Genomic DNA, 13140 nt, shown 5'->3' on the forward strand with positions numbered 1-13140 from the left:
ATACACCCCTCCCTCCAGTCTGAGGACCTGCTTTGATAGGAAGTAAAAGAGGATTACAGCATAAGATAGGCCAGAGAGCTCTTCAGGCCTAGGGAGGTGGGTCAGAAGACTAAATCAGCCTCCTTTGTAGAACAGGCTTTACAGTTTCTCACTCAAGTCTGTCCTAAGGATCCTTCCTACAGAAGTAGGAAGACTCATGTGGACTAAGGGACGCTCTGAGCAGGGAGCTGCAGAGTCCCACTGGAAGGCAGCAGCAGCCTTGAGTGCCTGTGGAGGGGACCCACTAGACCAGCCATGGCAGGCAGGAGCACTCTAGACCCGCTTCTCAACTGCTTGCCAGCAGAAAGCAAGAAGTGCTACATGCCGAGTCCTGTGACCTGATTTTCAAATATTTTATTACATAATCTTTCATGGCATCATCAGGAGTAACAGAAAACGTTATTCCCAGTTCTTAAACCACATCCTGAAAAATATACATTTGTCTTTATACATTTATATCAACACTCTACCCCTAACCTAGAGTTCCACCACCTATTGTAGGTCTTTTGCTTAAAGCAGGAAACTATTCTCTTAGGTAAGAAAATATATGTGGGAGCTAAATGAAATATTGGTTAGAGTAACTGGGAACAGTTTTTTGTTGGGGCAGAGTGGGAGGGCTAAGTCCAGCCAAGGCAGGGTGCATTAGTTGGGGTCCATCGAGGGCGAGGAGGACAGTGTATAAAAAGGAGGCATCACGCAGGTAGGCTCTGGCATTTTTGGTCCCTCAGGAGATGGCCTTTGCTTCAGGAAGGAAGGCTTCCCAGTATTTTGCCAACTGCAAAGAAGTGGGGAGACAGTAAGCAAGTACCCCCACCTAGTGGCAAGAGCCTGAGCCAGCCTGGGAGGGAAGCCAGTTCAGTGCCAGGCATGCTCCATGCGGCACAGCCACCCATGAAGATGAAGAAGGTAAGGAAGGCATGTGGGGCAGAGCTAACAGCCACAGTCTTCCTCCGCCCTCTAGACTTAAGGGGGCTTCAGTTTGTGCCCCAAGTTTAAAGGCAGTCTCTGAAGACCACAGCTCTGTTTGCACCTCATATGGTACCATTGTTTCACAGACTGATTGGAGCCTCAGAAAGCAGAGGGGTAGGCAGTAACAGGGCACTCGAGAAGATAAGGAGCTCCATTAGCGGTGGGAGAGGAGATGAAGGTCCCTGAAAATGGACTGGAGACTGATGGCAACAGTGGGAGGATGGCCACTCAGCGGGTAAAGAGGGCGAGAGCTCCATCTTGCTTAGCAAAGGGCCCTGGCTGAGACGGAGCAATGAAGGCCTGTTTTCAACTCTCACCTGCAGCAGAGCCTCCTCCCACAGAAGCAGGACCCCACACGAAGTCACCAGAGTTCCAAGTAGACGACTGTCATTGGGAGCAGGAAACAGGGGACAAGTGCTACCCTAGCAGCTCTAGCACATACCTGCTGCTGGGAATGTAGGAGTGTCTCCAGGTACTTGATCACGTGGTTTTTGAAGTCCTTGGATTTCTCTTTCTATAGGAGACAGGATTCTACAATGACCTCCCAGACAGGTGCTCCTCCCCATTTTGGTGGCATGGTGGTGTTTACTGCTGACCAAGGTAAAACACAGCCTTGGAAAGTAGAGCCAGCACCTTACACAGCCGCAGTTTCCAGCCAGCCCACTCTCCCAAAGCTCTGACGCTTTCTTAGAGGGCAGCAAGTGGGGAAGAGAGAGGACATAGAGCAGCTACTGGCTTTGCTCTGTGTCTAATTGCTTTTGTCCAGCAGCAAATGTTAAGGCAGCCACCATGCCTCAGGAACGAACACAGAGTGGAGACACACGTACACAAGGTCATATATGCTCTAACTCACCTCAAATCGTGTCACTTCTTTTCGGACAACTGTTGAAATCCTTTCAAAGTCCCTTTCGTACTGAGTCACCCGAGACTCCCACTGGGAAAAGGAAAGAAAGGCTGGCTTAAGGTCTGGGGTACAGCTCTGTAGCACAATACTTCGCCAGTATGTGTGAGACAGTGGGTTTAAGTTCCAGCATCACAACTAAAAGAGGTAATGGCAGTGTTGTTTAATAGCATGCAACTCTACAGAAGGCCTCACTGGATCCTTACATCTGTCTGCCCATTTGGGAAGGATGAGATACCTAAGGGATTTAACCCTGTATATCAGGGTTAAACAGGCCAGCAGACCACTGTGGGGCGGGTTAGAAAAGATGGCTGTGTACCTTTGGCCAAGCCTGGCCTTTGAGAAAACTCTGGTACCATAACAGCCTCTGGTTTAGGAACTCAGAAGCAAGGCACAAAACCTAGAAAACTTAATTTAGATCTTTCCCGGGGGGCATGTCTGAATCACCTAGGTAGCTTTTCAAAGACTCATGCAAGGAGCTAGAGTTACCACAGGGGTTAGGAGCACTGGCTACTCTCTCAGAAGATCCAGATTCAAATCCCAGAGTCCACATGGTGGCTCACAAATTTTCTAGGTATCTGGCTGCCTGTGTACTTGTCATACACACCATACATGGCCATTTATGCAGGTGCAACATCCATAAATATGAAAATAAAATAATTTAAAAATAAAACAGATTGGTGGAGAGGTAGGCCTCAAGGTTGCCCTCAGGTCATTCTCAGATGCCCATCAGTCCTGGCCCTTTAATTGGCTCTCTTGCCTGTTGTGGGCTCCCAAGCATCTGGTCGGGATGGGAGCTATGCTCAGCGAGGAACCAGCAATATACCCACACTGGGCTAACTTGGAGATGGCGCTCACCTCTGTGATCTCATCCTTAGCCTGCTGCAGCTTGTCAGGCTTGTTGGCCCACAGCAGCCGAGCCTCAGACTCCCGCTTCTTCTGCAGCATGGCTTGAGCATCCTGCCAGCGCTGCCATGTCTTCATGCGCTGGTCGAAGGCAGCCTATGGGGGAGGGCAGTTGGAAGGAGCACAGCCATTCTTCAGTAACCCCGGCTGGCTCTGCCTTAGAAGGAGGATCTCCCAGCAGCTGTGCCAGGGAAGCACTGAGCAAGGGCAGGTTCTGCAGCCGCTGTCAGTGCCCAGCTGGGACATTTCATGTCCACGAGCACAAGCTTGGGGCGGGTCCTCTTCAAGCTTCCAGTGGGCCAGCGCCATGCTACTCCCAGGGCTGGGTGACTGGGGCACAGAGGGTGCCTTGATGCCAACCCCTGACACCAATTGACTACCTCAATCAAGTCAGACCAAGAGTCCACCTGCCTTCCCTGAGTGTGCCACAAGTGAGGAGCTAAGAATACAGTGGGAGTGACCCATATAATCTGACTCTCAAGAAACGCACCCTGGAAAAGCCATCACTGTATTAGCAATTACAGTAGCTGTTCACACATATGCAGAGTACTGGGGAAACAGGCAGCTACCAAACTTAACAGGCCTAGCCTGGCCCTGGTGCTCTGTCTGCAGGAAGGACACAGCCTTTCAAACTGACACAAACAACACGCTTGGTAACAGAATGACTGTTTTTGTTTTTTCTTTTGAGACAAGGTTTGAGGTAGGCCGGCCAGGCCTGATCTGATTACATGGCCGAGGATGACCTTGAATGCCTGTGCCTCTTGCCTCATTCTCTCAAGTGCCGGCATGGTAGCAGCTTAAGGAGTCTTTACATCAACACTTAAAATGCTTACATGACCTACTTACTGCCTTCACCTCACCCACACATTCACTCACCTGCTCTAGGCTATCAAGGCCTGAAGCAGCTCTCCAAAGGTCACTACTGCCTTCCTGTTTCTAGTCTGAATAGAATTAGCAATTTCAGAGAAGGCGGTTGTTGGCATTACCACCTCCCATCCTACCTGCACTCTGCAGGCTTCACAGGCAGTCCACATCAAAGAGCAGTACGTGGGCCAGCCTCCTAGCCCTGTTTATTTGCTCCCCATTCCCTCCAAAGGTTCCCTGGATTTTCCTGGGCTTCCTCAGCACACACCTCGGCCAAAACCTAACCCCTAGTTAATGCAGAGTGCAGTGCAACCAGATTCACTTTCCGTAGCCCTGCTGCTGCTCTGAAATTTGTTTCTCAAGACAGGTTTCACTATGTATCCAGTGAAATCACTGCCTAGCTCGGCCTAGAATTTACCCTGATCCTCTTGCCTCAGCCTTCCAGCCACTGGGATTATAGGCAAGTGTTTCCATACCTGGCTCCTGCAATTTCTTAGCACCTCAGTGTCAAGTTTAGGTGCAGGGTGACTCTGTATCTAAAAAAGGCTTAATCCTATCCACCGGGCTAGCAGGGCTTCAGGGAAGGACACAGAAGAACTCTTTGCTCATTTCTCCATTCCCACATGAGGGGGGTGGCACAGGTTTTCTGAGAAAAGACCTGCTCATGGTTCTGTGCGCTCAGGTTTCTGCTCCCACCCTGAGAACCAGGCTTAGCTTCTCTTTGTCCTGTTCACACAGGCTCACCTGTGTGGAGTCATTGCCAAAAAGCTGTGCTCTCTAGGGCACCCCTGCCCTGCCCCTCCAAACAATGCTCCTCACAGAAAGCTTTCCCCAGACAGAGCCCTTCCCCATGGCTCCGCAGCCCGAGTAATGTAGCTGGTTCTAAGAATCCCCACAGCAGGTTCTCTTTCTTATCCACCTGGAGTTAGTGAGAGGACAGGAGCAGGTCCCAGGCTACAGTTAGAATCTGTGAGTACACAGGAAGTGAGAACCCAGGGCAGCTCAGCTCTTGACACAGCACAGAAGCTCTACAGTGGGAGATGAGGAGGACGAAGTGTAGGGGAGGCTCATGCATCCTGATCCTGTGCAGAATCAGGTCCTTAGAGTGCAGGTGCCAGGTTCCTCTTGGTTTCTTCCTTTCTCAAGGAGGCCATGCAAGAGCTACTACTGCCCAGTCAAGCTTCCCTAACTGATATGAGAGCTCTGGCAACAGATCACCTGGTCACCAAGAGAGGTGAGGTGTCTGACTCAGTCAAAGGCAGCGTGCAGGGTTACTGCCAGTGTGGTCAGCACAGCACAGGAGGGCCCTGGTGACAAGCTCTCTCAGCACTCCTCCATGCAGCGCCAAGCCAGCTCTGCGTCATTACCTGACTACTCACACTGGAAAGACAAGTGGAAGCCAGCAAGAGCTCTTATCAGGTCAAAGACCAAAGGACTGAAGAGTCACTGCTCCAGGGGCCAAGCAGCAGTCTGTAATAAGCCTTGCTTGGAGAAAGGCGCAGAGAGAACACTGTCTGTCCTCAACAATAAGAGGCCAACTTGGAAATCCAAGAGTGGGCTGCTGTGGGCCTTAGAATAACTAGAGGTAACTGGCCAGTTTAAATGGACTGCTGGGGCTATAGGGCCCTTTCAAGATTAGATGTTTTAGTCACTCTTAAGCAACAATGAGATGAGCTCTTCTTAGGAAGTGAACAGCAGAAGACAGCTTGGGGGGAAAGGAAGTGAGGCTTACTCGGACAATGGCCAGGAGGCGAATGTAGTCACTCAGGAGTTCAGCAAGAAGGAAGAAGTCACTGTTGGCCTGTTCCTGGTGGAGCTGCTCAATCTTTTCTTCCACTTCAGCCAGTTGGGAGAGTGCTCTTGACAGTGCTGTGTTGTCCTCGGAGCTCCCAAGCATGGCTAGACTCTTGGCAAACTGGGCTGTGTTCAAGGCTAGCTCTGAAAGAAGGCAAAGAGAGCAGAGGCTTCTGACCTCTCAGGAAAAGGGAAAAGGTAGGTGACCCCACAAAGCATGTTGTGGCAATTCTGGCTCCTGCATATCTAAAAACTGAGGGCTCTGCAACCCACTCTCCAAACTCACAGTGAAGGGAAAGTAGCCTCAGTTGGTCACAGGATCTGGAGGGAAAAACTCTTGCTGTCTACATGTGATTAGGTCTGGCTACCTGAAGAAAGCAGCTCCAGCGTTCCTGGAGAGCCAACTACTAGCTCATGTCACCAGCAAGGGAAGGAAGGGCTCTGGTATTTATGTTGGAGCTCAGGAACTGTCACCTATATGCATCACACACACACTCACTCACTCACTCACTCACTCACACACACACTTTAGAGCAGAGCAAACCTTCTGTACAGGCCCAGTCAGTGCCTTAGGCTTTGCAGGCCACACACAGTCTCTGCAGCATACTCTTTTATATGCATCACACACACACACACACACACACACACACACACACACACACACACACACACTTTAGAGCAGAGCAAACCTTCTGTACAGGCCCATTCATTATGTAGGCTCTGCAGGCCACACACTGTCTCTGTAGCATACTCTTCTCACAGCAACAGGGTCTAAGGCCAAATAGTCCTTTCAGCCATGTCTGGCTTGCTAGCCCTTACACTGGCTTCATGCTAACACTCTTCTAGATTTCTTGCTAGCAGTATGTTTAAGACACAGAAGGAAAACTTTCAAATTTGGAAAATTTCAGCAGTTCCCAATGAAGCTCAAAAGAAGCCACATACGGCATTTCTGCATTTACACCGTGCTAGTATGACCATGTACAAAAGCATTATTTTGGATGTCAGCTTCCAACTCCCATCAACAGAAGCAGCATGTACCCAGGCAGGCTCCCTCTACCCACTGCCCACAGTGCTTTGATTCATGTTTCCTGCCAGGAGATCATGGCATGTCCTGCTTCTCAGAACATCATGCAACATGTGGGCTGAGAACTTCCACTTGGATGGCCAAGAACAGCATGCCTCTCGTCTCCAGCCCACTCAAGACTCTGATTTCCCCCAGGCAGGAATGTGTCCGAGCGAGCAGTTACCTTTCCTGTGGTTGACTAGAGTCTCCACCACAGCGTGCAGCTTCCGGAGGCGCTGCTCCTCGCATTCCACCTCCTGGAGCTTCTCCTCAAACCACTGGAAACACACAGCCCAGAGCTGGCTTGAAAATGTTCAACAAAGTGCAGGGTGCAGCTTTCTTTAGCAGCCCCCTGCCCCATGGCTGTTTTTTTTTTTTTTTTTTTAACTGAAAATAAAGTCATCCTAGACATTTCAGGACATCTCAGGGCATCTGAGAGGCACGGGCTACTCACAATGTCTGATTCATTCATCTTGATGGTCATTTTGCTGACTGCATCTGTAGCCTTGTTGAACATCTTAAGGAGACCAGCACCGCTCAAGGCCTGCGTACCCACAGCACGTGGCAGCTATAAGACCAAGAAGGCAGGAATGTCAAGTTATCTGCTGCTCCTATTTCAGGTTCAGAAGAATTAATATCCATCAGATCGCATGCCCCAAACTTGTCAACAAGTTACCTGACTGGAGACTGTTGTATTCTAAGGCAGCTACAGTAATCTAAAGCTGGTATGTGCACAAGCAAAACCAAAGCGCCGTGTCAGTAAGAATCAAGCACATTTTCAGCTTTTCATATTATTCATAGAAAGAAAGTAGGCAGCCTCACGCCAAGACTGTCTGCCTTCCAAGGTGTGGATACCAAGCGCTTGGCTTTTTTTGTTTCTTTTTTTGTTCTGTTTTGAGACAGGGTTTCTGTTTTAACCTTGGCTATCCTGGACTCACTCTGTAGAGCAGGATGGCCCTCAAGCTCGGAGATCTGCCTGCCTCTGCCTCCGGTGTGTCACCTGACAGCTTCCTTTTTTAAACATTTTAAAAGCATTTTATATGTATGCATGCGCCACGGCACATATACAGAGGTCAGAGGACAGCTCTGAGAGTCAGTTCTCTCCTTCTACCTTTACACAGATCTAACTCGGGTCAGCAGGAATCCAGGGCAAGGCCTTTCCCTGCAGGGCAATGCATTCCTTTGTTACAGTCAGAGGTTCCTACAGGATGTGTAACATACACCTTTAATGGAAGCACAGCCAGGACTATGGAGAAAGACTATGTCTCAAAAAACAAAACAAAACAAAACAAAAACAAACAAACAAAAGAAAAGGCAAAGGACCCTTTAGATAGTGCACTCTGCACAGAAGGGCACTCACAGCTTTGAGTTTCTCCAGTGACCGAATGTCTAAGGATAGGCACATGTTCTAATGGAGCTACTTTTACACAGTAAAACTATGGCATAAAATTAGATGAAGTGTCTTAGGTGTTCAGGATGTCAGGCAGTACTTCTCCCTCAAGTTGAGACCATTTTGCACAGAGGGATGTGTGACAATGGAGCTGATGGGGGTCATTCCAGCTGGGAAGGAGTGCTGCCGGCATCGAGAGGGCAGAGGTGCTCCTCGTGTGCTCAGCACCCTACAGCATAGGACAGCCCCAAGGCTTACCCAGTCCAGAGCATCTCCAAAGACAAACCCTGCTCTGGGGCCACAGAGTGAGGAGATAGAAATATCCAGAGATAGAATTAAAGGACTTAAGGCTTTGACAGATCATTTTCAATTAAAAAAAAAAATCATTTTTGAGCCAATCATGGTGGCACACACATTTAATCCCAGCACTCAGGAGCAGACACAGACAGATCTCTGTGAGTTTGGGGCCAGCCTAGTCTACAAACTGAGTCCAGGACAGCCTCTCTCAGCACAGTTTTCTCTCAGCACAGAGAAACATGTCTAAAAAAATTTTTTTTGGAAGAAAAAAATCTCATTACAATAATCCCATTTTCATTAAAGCAACAAAAAGTTTTAAAAATTAAAAACAAAAATATAATAATAGTCTTGTCATAAAACTGCCTTCATTCTAGCTTTCTAAGATAGTATTTTTCTTTAGTCACGTGCCCTCTGCTTTAGGGTATGCTTGCTATTTGATGCTTCCGCACACTCACATTTCTTTATACTTTGTGTTTATGGTCAAAATGAAGTATTTGTTGTATGGATATATTTTATTTAATTCTTCAGTTATTAGTGATTGGGGTGTCTGCAGTTTTTCATAATCATGAATAGTTTATGCAGAGTCCATTAAAAAAACAACTGTCCACTTAAATCAGCCCTCTGCCTATGTCGGCTCTGTGGTCTGTGGTAACTGGCTCTGAACTAATGTCTCTCAGCTTCCAAGCACAAAACACACATTCAGTTTGAAGCAATTAGTAACTTCTAGAAGAGATGCTGAGGCCCTGCCAAGCAATATATGACTAGGCCACCGTTGACTACACAGAGCTGCTTTCACTAGAGCAGTGGAATCCCTGTGCCTCTGGGGGTCACACAAACTCACTGGCGATCACAGTTAAGTATTCGCCATCTGAACCAGCTGTGTTTCATTCAGGGCAGACAGAGGTGAAGTTGAGCTTTGTACAATACTAACCTCGTCTTTTTCCAGAAACTCCCTGACATCTGGGTCTTGTAACATGGTAGGATGATTCACAATTCTTTGAAGGTACCTAAAGGGTAAAAATCACCAACGGTTAGTACTCTGTTTTCTTGGTTTGTTTTTGTTCTGTTTTGCTTCAAGACAAGGTTTCTCTGTGTAGCTCTGGCTGTCCTGGAACTCACTCTGTAGACCAGGCTGGCCTCAAAATCAGAGATCTCCTGCCTCTGCTTCCTGAGTGCTGGGATTAAAGACGTGCCACCACTTCCCAGCTCTGGTTAGGACTCTGACTGTTTGGGGTGTTACACAGTGCTGACAGGGACTTGTGTCTTTTACTATTTAAAATGTCCTCAGATAAGGCAACTTAAGCAAATCTTGGCTTGTAAGTATTCAAAACTTCATGTTCTCCACATTTCTAAAAGACAGCAAACTGACTCATCAGAAAGAGACCCCAGAACCATTCAGTAGATTATGTGTGAAAAAAATAAGATGGTTCAGTCAGGTTGGAGAGCAAAAAGATGACTTATGACTGGGGTGAGAAGGTAAAAGGCTTAGGAAAAGTGATCTGTAACAGGGAGGTGAGACTGCAATTCACCTCAGTTCCTCTCCAGTAACGTAGCAAATCAACACCTTCCTGCTGTCTGAAGTGACCGAGAACAGGCTATCAGTACCTACCTTTCCAAAGCAGCCCTCCGTTTTTCAAGAAATTCTGCAGAAGAAGAATCTTCCTTTCCAACTTTCACTTTTGTCATTCCTAGAGTAGAATTTAAGAAACAAAATAACCAGAAATAGCAAAAAGGATAAATCTACGTTTTATGAAGAGTCGTCTGAAGGAAAGGCAGCAAGGACAGCCCTACACAGTTCTAGCTAAGGAAACTGCTAGGTCACGAGCAGGGATGGACTTTCTTTTACTAAGTAAGTCTTCATGAGTTCTGTATACGCTGGGGGCATTTAACTGTGGGATTTAGAGTGTATATTGTCTTAAAAAAAAAAAAGCATAGTGGCTGTGGCGGCACATGAAAGGACTCTCTGTTAGTTTGAGGCCAGCCTGTTCTACATAGTGAGCTCCAGGCCATCTAGGGATATAGAGAGAGATCCTGTGAGGGGGGCTGGAATGCTGGCTCAGTGGTTATGAGTACTGGCTGCTTGTCCAGAGTGTGTAGGGCTTATTTCTAGCACCCACACAGTGGCTTCCAACTCTAGTTCCAAGGGACCTGACAGCCTCTTCTGCCTTCCCTAGGCACCTGGCACACATGTGGTACACATACATGTAAGCAGGCAAAACCCCATATACATAAAGTTAAAATAATAATAGAAGAAATGCTCTGAGAGTCTGAGTATAGCCTAATAATCACTTGATGGCAACAAGAAGGTTCCTACCCTAACCCCAATGCAATTTCAATCTGGATGGAAGAGCAATCATCAGGAGTCCTGAGACTGAAGATGTAGCTCGGTGGTAGAGTGTTTACCTAATATGTCTGAGGCCATCTATTTAAATACTGCTCCTACCACCCCCTCTTTCCCACAGGGTACTTTCTCTTTCCCAGGCTGTGGTGGTGCGTGCCTCTATATAATTCTGAAGCAGAAAAGATCACGAGATGGATGGAGGTCACCCTGTGCTAGACAGCTAGTCTGAGGCTGCCGTGGGGGATAGTAAGACTGTTTAAAAGGAAACAAACACTACAAAACTGAAGGCTAATACCAGAGTCCTCACTAGCACCCAAAGAAAAGAAGACTTAAAAACAGCCTGGCTATTTCTCTAGTCCGAGAGCGTTAAGACTCGAGTGGAACTGAAGACCACAGGCTTACCTATTAGGCTCTTCTCAGGGGGAGGAGGGACGATGAAGCCATTCTGAGAATGCTTCTCTGAAAGCTTCTCATAGAGACCCAGAAAGTCGCTGAACCTTCTCTTCACTGCAAACTGCTTACTTCTGAACATCGGCAAGCTCGTCTTAGGGATGGAAAACACACAAGGCAACTTCATTCCAAATCCAGGATGATTGAGTATCTATCCTGCTGATATCAAAGGACACAGAATTCCCAGATCCCTGCCCTTAAGACAGCTGGCAAATAACTCCAAAACAGAGGCTCTTCTTTTTTGTCAGCCTAGGGAATCTACAAACCCCTACTTAGAGTAATAATTTTAAGTGCATTAAAAGGGGGGGAGGGATTATGGGACTAGGGGATTGGCTCAGTGGGTAAAAATACTTGCTCTGTAAACATAAGGACCAGTTTGAATCCACAGAAAAAGCTGGGCACGGTTGGTGGTGGCTCAGGCTTTAATCCCAGCACTTGGTAAGAAGAGGCAAGCAGATCTCTGAATTCAAGGCCAGCCTGGTCTACAGAGTGAGTTTCAGGACAGTCAGGGCTACACAGAGAGACCTTGTCTCAAAAAAAAACAAAACAAAAACAAAAAAAAACAAAAAACCAAACCAAACCAACCAACCAAATAAACAAAACAAAACAAATCCAAAAAACCCGAGACCCAAACCCAACCCAAACCAAACCAACCAACCAACCAAACAAAACAAAAGCTGTGCAAGGCTGTGCATGCCTGTACCTCAGCACTGGGGAGGGGGGATGGAGACAGCTAGACCCCCAGTGCCTTCTAGCCGACAAGCTTTGCCAAAAAGGCAAGCTTCAGGTGCAGTCTAAGGCAGTAAGACAGAGAGCAATGGAACGAAGACATCCAACACCCTTTCGTATTTCCACACAGACACATGAGTGTATACACTTGCATACTGAAGAAAGCTTCAAGACGACGATGAAGGAATCAGATGACATGTCTGTAGATAGTAACCTCTAAAGTGCTGTGGGTTTTAGAGCTCACAGGAGGGCCGAGGAGTAGTATAGAGAAACACAAAGAATTCTTCTAGTAAAAGTTAAAAAAAAAAAAAAGACTAAGGTGATGGCTCAGTGGTAAAGAGCACTGGCTGCTCTTCCAGAGGACCAGGGTTCAACTCCCAGTTCACATTGTGGATCACAACTATCTGTAACTCCAGTCCCAGGAGATCCAACATACATATAAACATAAAATCACTTTACATATAAACTTAAAAAAAAAAGATTTATTTATTAATACAGAGTTCTGTCTGCATGTATGCTTGTATGCCAGAAGAGGGCACCAGATCTCATTCTAGATGATTGCTAGGAATTGAACTCAGAACCTTTGGAAGAACAGCCAGTGCTCTTAACCTCTGAGCCATCTCTCCAGCCCAACATTTTTTAATAAAACAAACAAACAAAAAACAGGAAAGCTAGGGAGTACACTAGGAGAGATAACTTCACATTTACCAGATTAACAAAATTTACAGAGGTTGGCTCTGCCAGTTACTGGCAAGGAAATGAATCAATGAGATATTTTGGACAAATTTTTGTATAAATTGGTACAAACACATTAAAAAGTTTATATTCCTCGCATTCAATATTTTCTAGTTATTTATTTATCTAGAGAAACATGTCCATGGGGTACCAGAGACATTAGAGGAAGCACACAGAGAGTTCAGTAATGAAAACTGGAAACACTTAGGGAAAACAGGTCTGTATACTATTGTGTATTTGTGTAGCAGATTATAAGAATATTGGAAACATGTCTGGGAAACGAAGTCAGGTAAAGAAATCACTATCTTCAGCAGATTATTTTTATGAAACTCAACACAAAGCATCACATTACTTAAAGATACACATGCAAAGACTTTTTATGAAGGCAATGAGATTCCTCAGGGGAACAGCTGCCTCTGAGGTTACAGCAGTGGCTCTGACAGAGACAAACAGTAAGCAGAGCTGATGGAAACCATGATGCTCATCTTAACACCGGGGGTAGGTTCAAGGCTCTGTTTTACTAGAGTAACAAAATAATACTTAACAAAAAAGGGCCAGACTTGAGGAGCAAAAGTTATAGAAAGTAGAAAAAGAAAGCCAGGTACAGTGGCAAATGCCTGTGATCCCAGCCCCTGGGAGACTGAGGCAGGAGGATCAGTCTG

At 46.7% G+C, this 13140-nt stretch overlaps 1 protein-coding gene across 1 annotated transcript in view; it reads right to left on the reverse strand.

The window, feature by feature from the left end:
- Nucleotides 1–378: 378 nt before the first annotated feature.
- Snx1 (sorting nexin 1) overlaps nucleotides 379–13140 on the reverse strand; it is a 35978-nt gene continuing 23216 nt past the window's right edge. Inside the window, exons 6-15 of the mRNA XM_055597750.1 lie at nucleotides 10967–11108; nucleotides 9833–9911; nucleotides 9155–9230; nucleotides 6991–7104; nucleotides 6721–6814; nucleotides 5412–5617; nucleotides 2768–2911; nucleotides 1862–1942; nucleotides 1451–1522; nucleotides 379–814 (exon numbers count right to left, since the gene is read on the reverse strand). Coding sequence (XP_055453725.1) covers nucleotides 764–814; nucleotides 1451–1522; nucleotides 1862–1942; nucleotides 2768–2911; nucleotides 5412–5617; nucleotides 6721–6814; nucleotides 6991–7104; nucleotides 9155–9230; nucleotides 9833–9911; nucleotides 10967–11108 — 1059 coding nt within the window. The 3' untranslated portion in view covers nucleotides 379–763. The remainder of the gene's footprint in view (nucleotides 815–1450; nucleotides 1523–1861; nucleotides 1943–2767; nucleotides 2912–5411; nucleotides 5618–6720; nucleotides 6815–6990; nucleotides 7105–9154; nucleotides 9231–9832; nucleotides 9912–10966; nucleotides 11109–13140) is intronic.

The sequence above is a fragment of the Psammomys obesus genome, unplaced genomic scaffold (genome assembly GCF_907164565.1).
Source record: "Psammomys obesus unplaced genomic scaffold, mPsaObe1.curated_primary_1811, whole genome shotgun sequence".
NCBI classification, from domain to species: domain Eukaryota; kingdom Metazoa; phylum Chordata; class Mammalia; order Rodentia; family Muridae; genus Psammomys; species Psammomys obesus.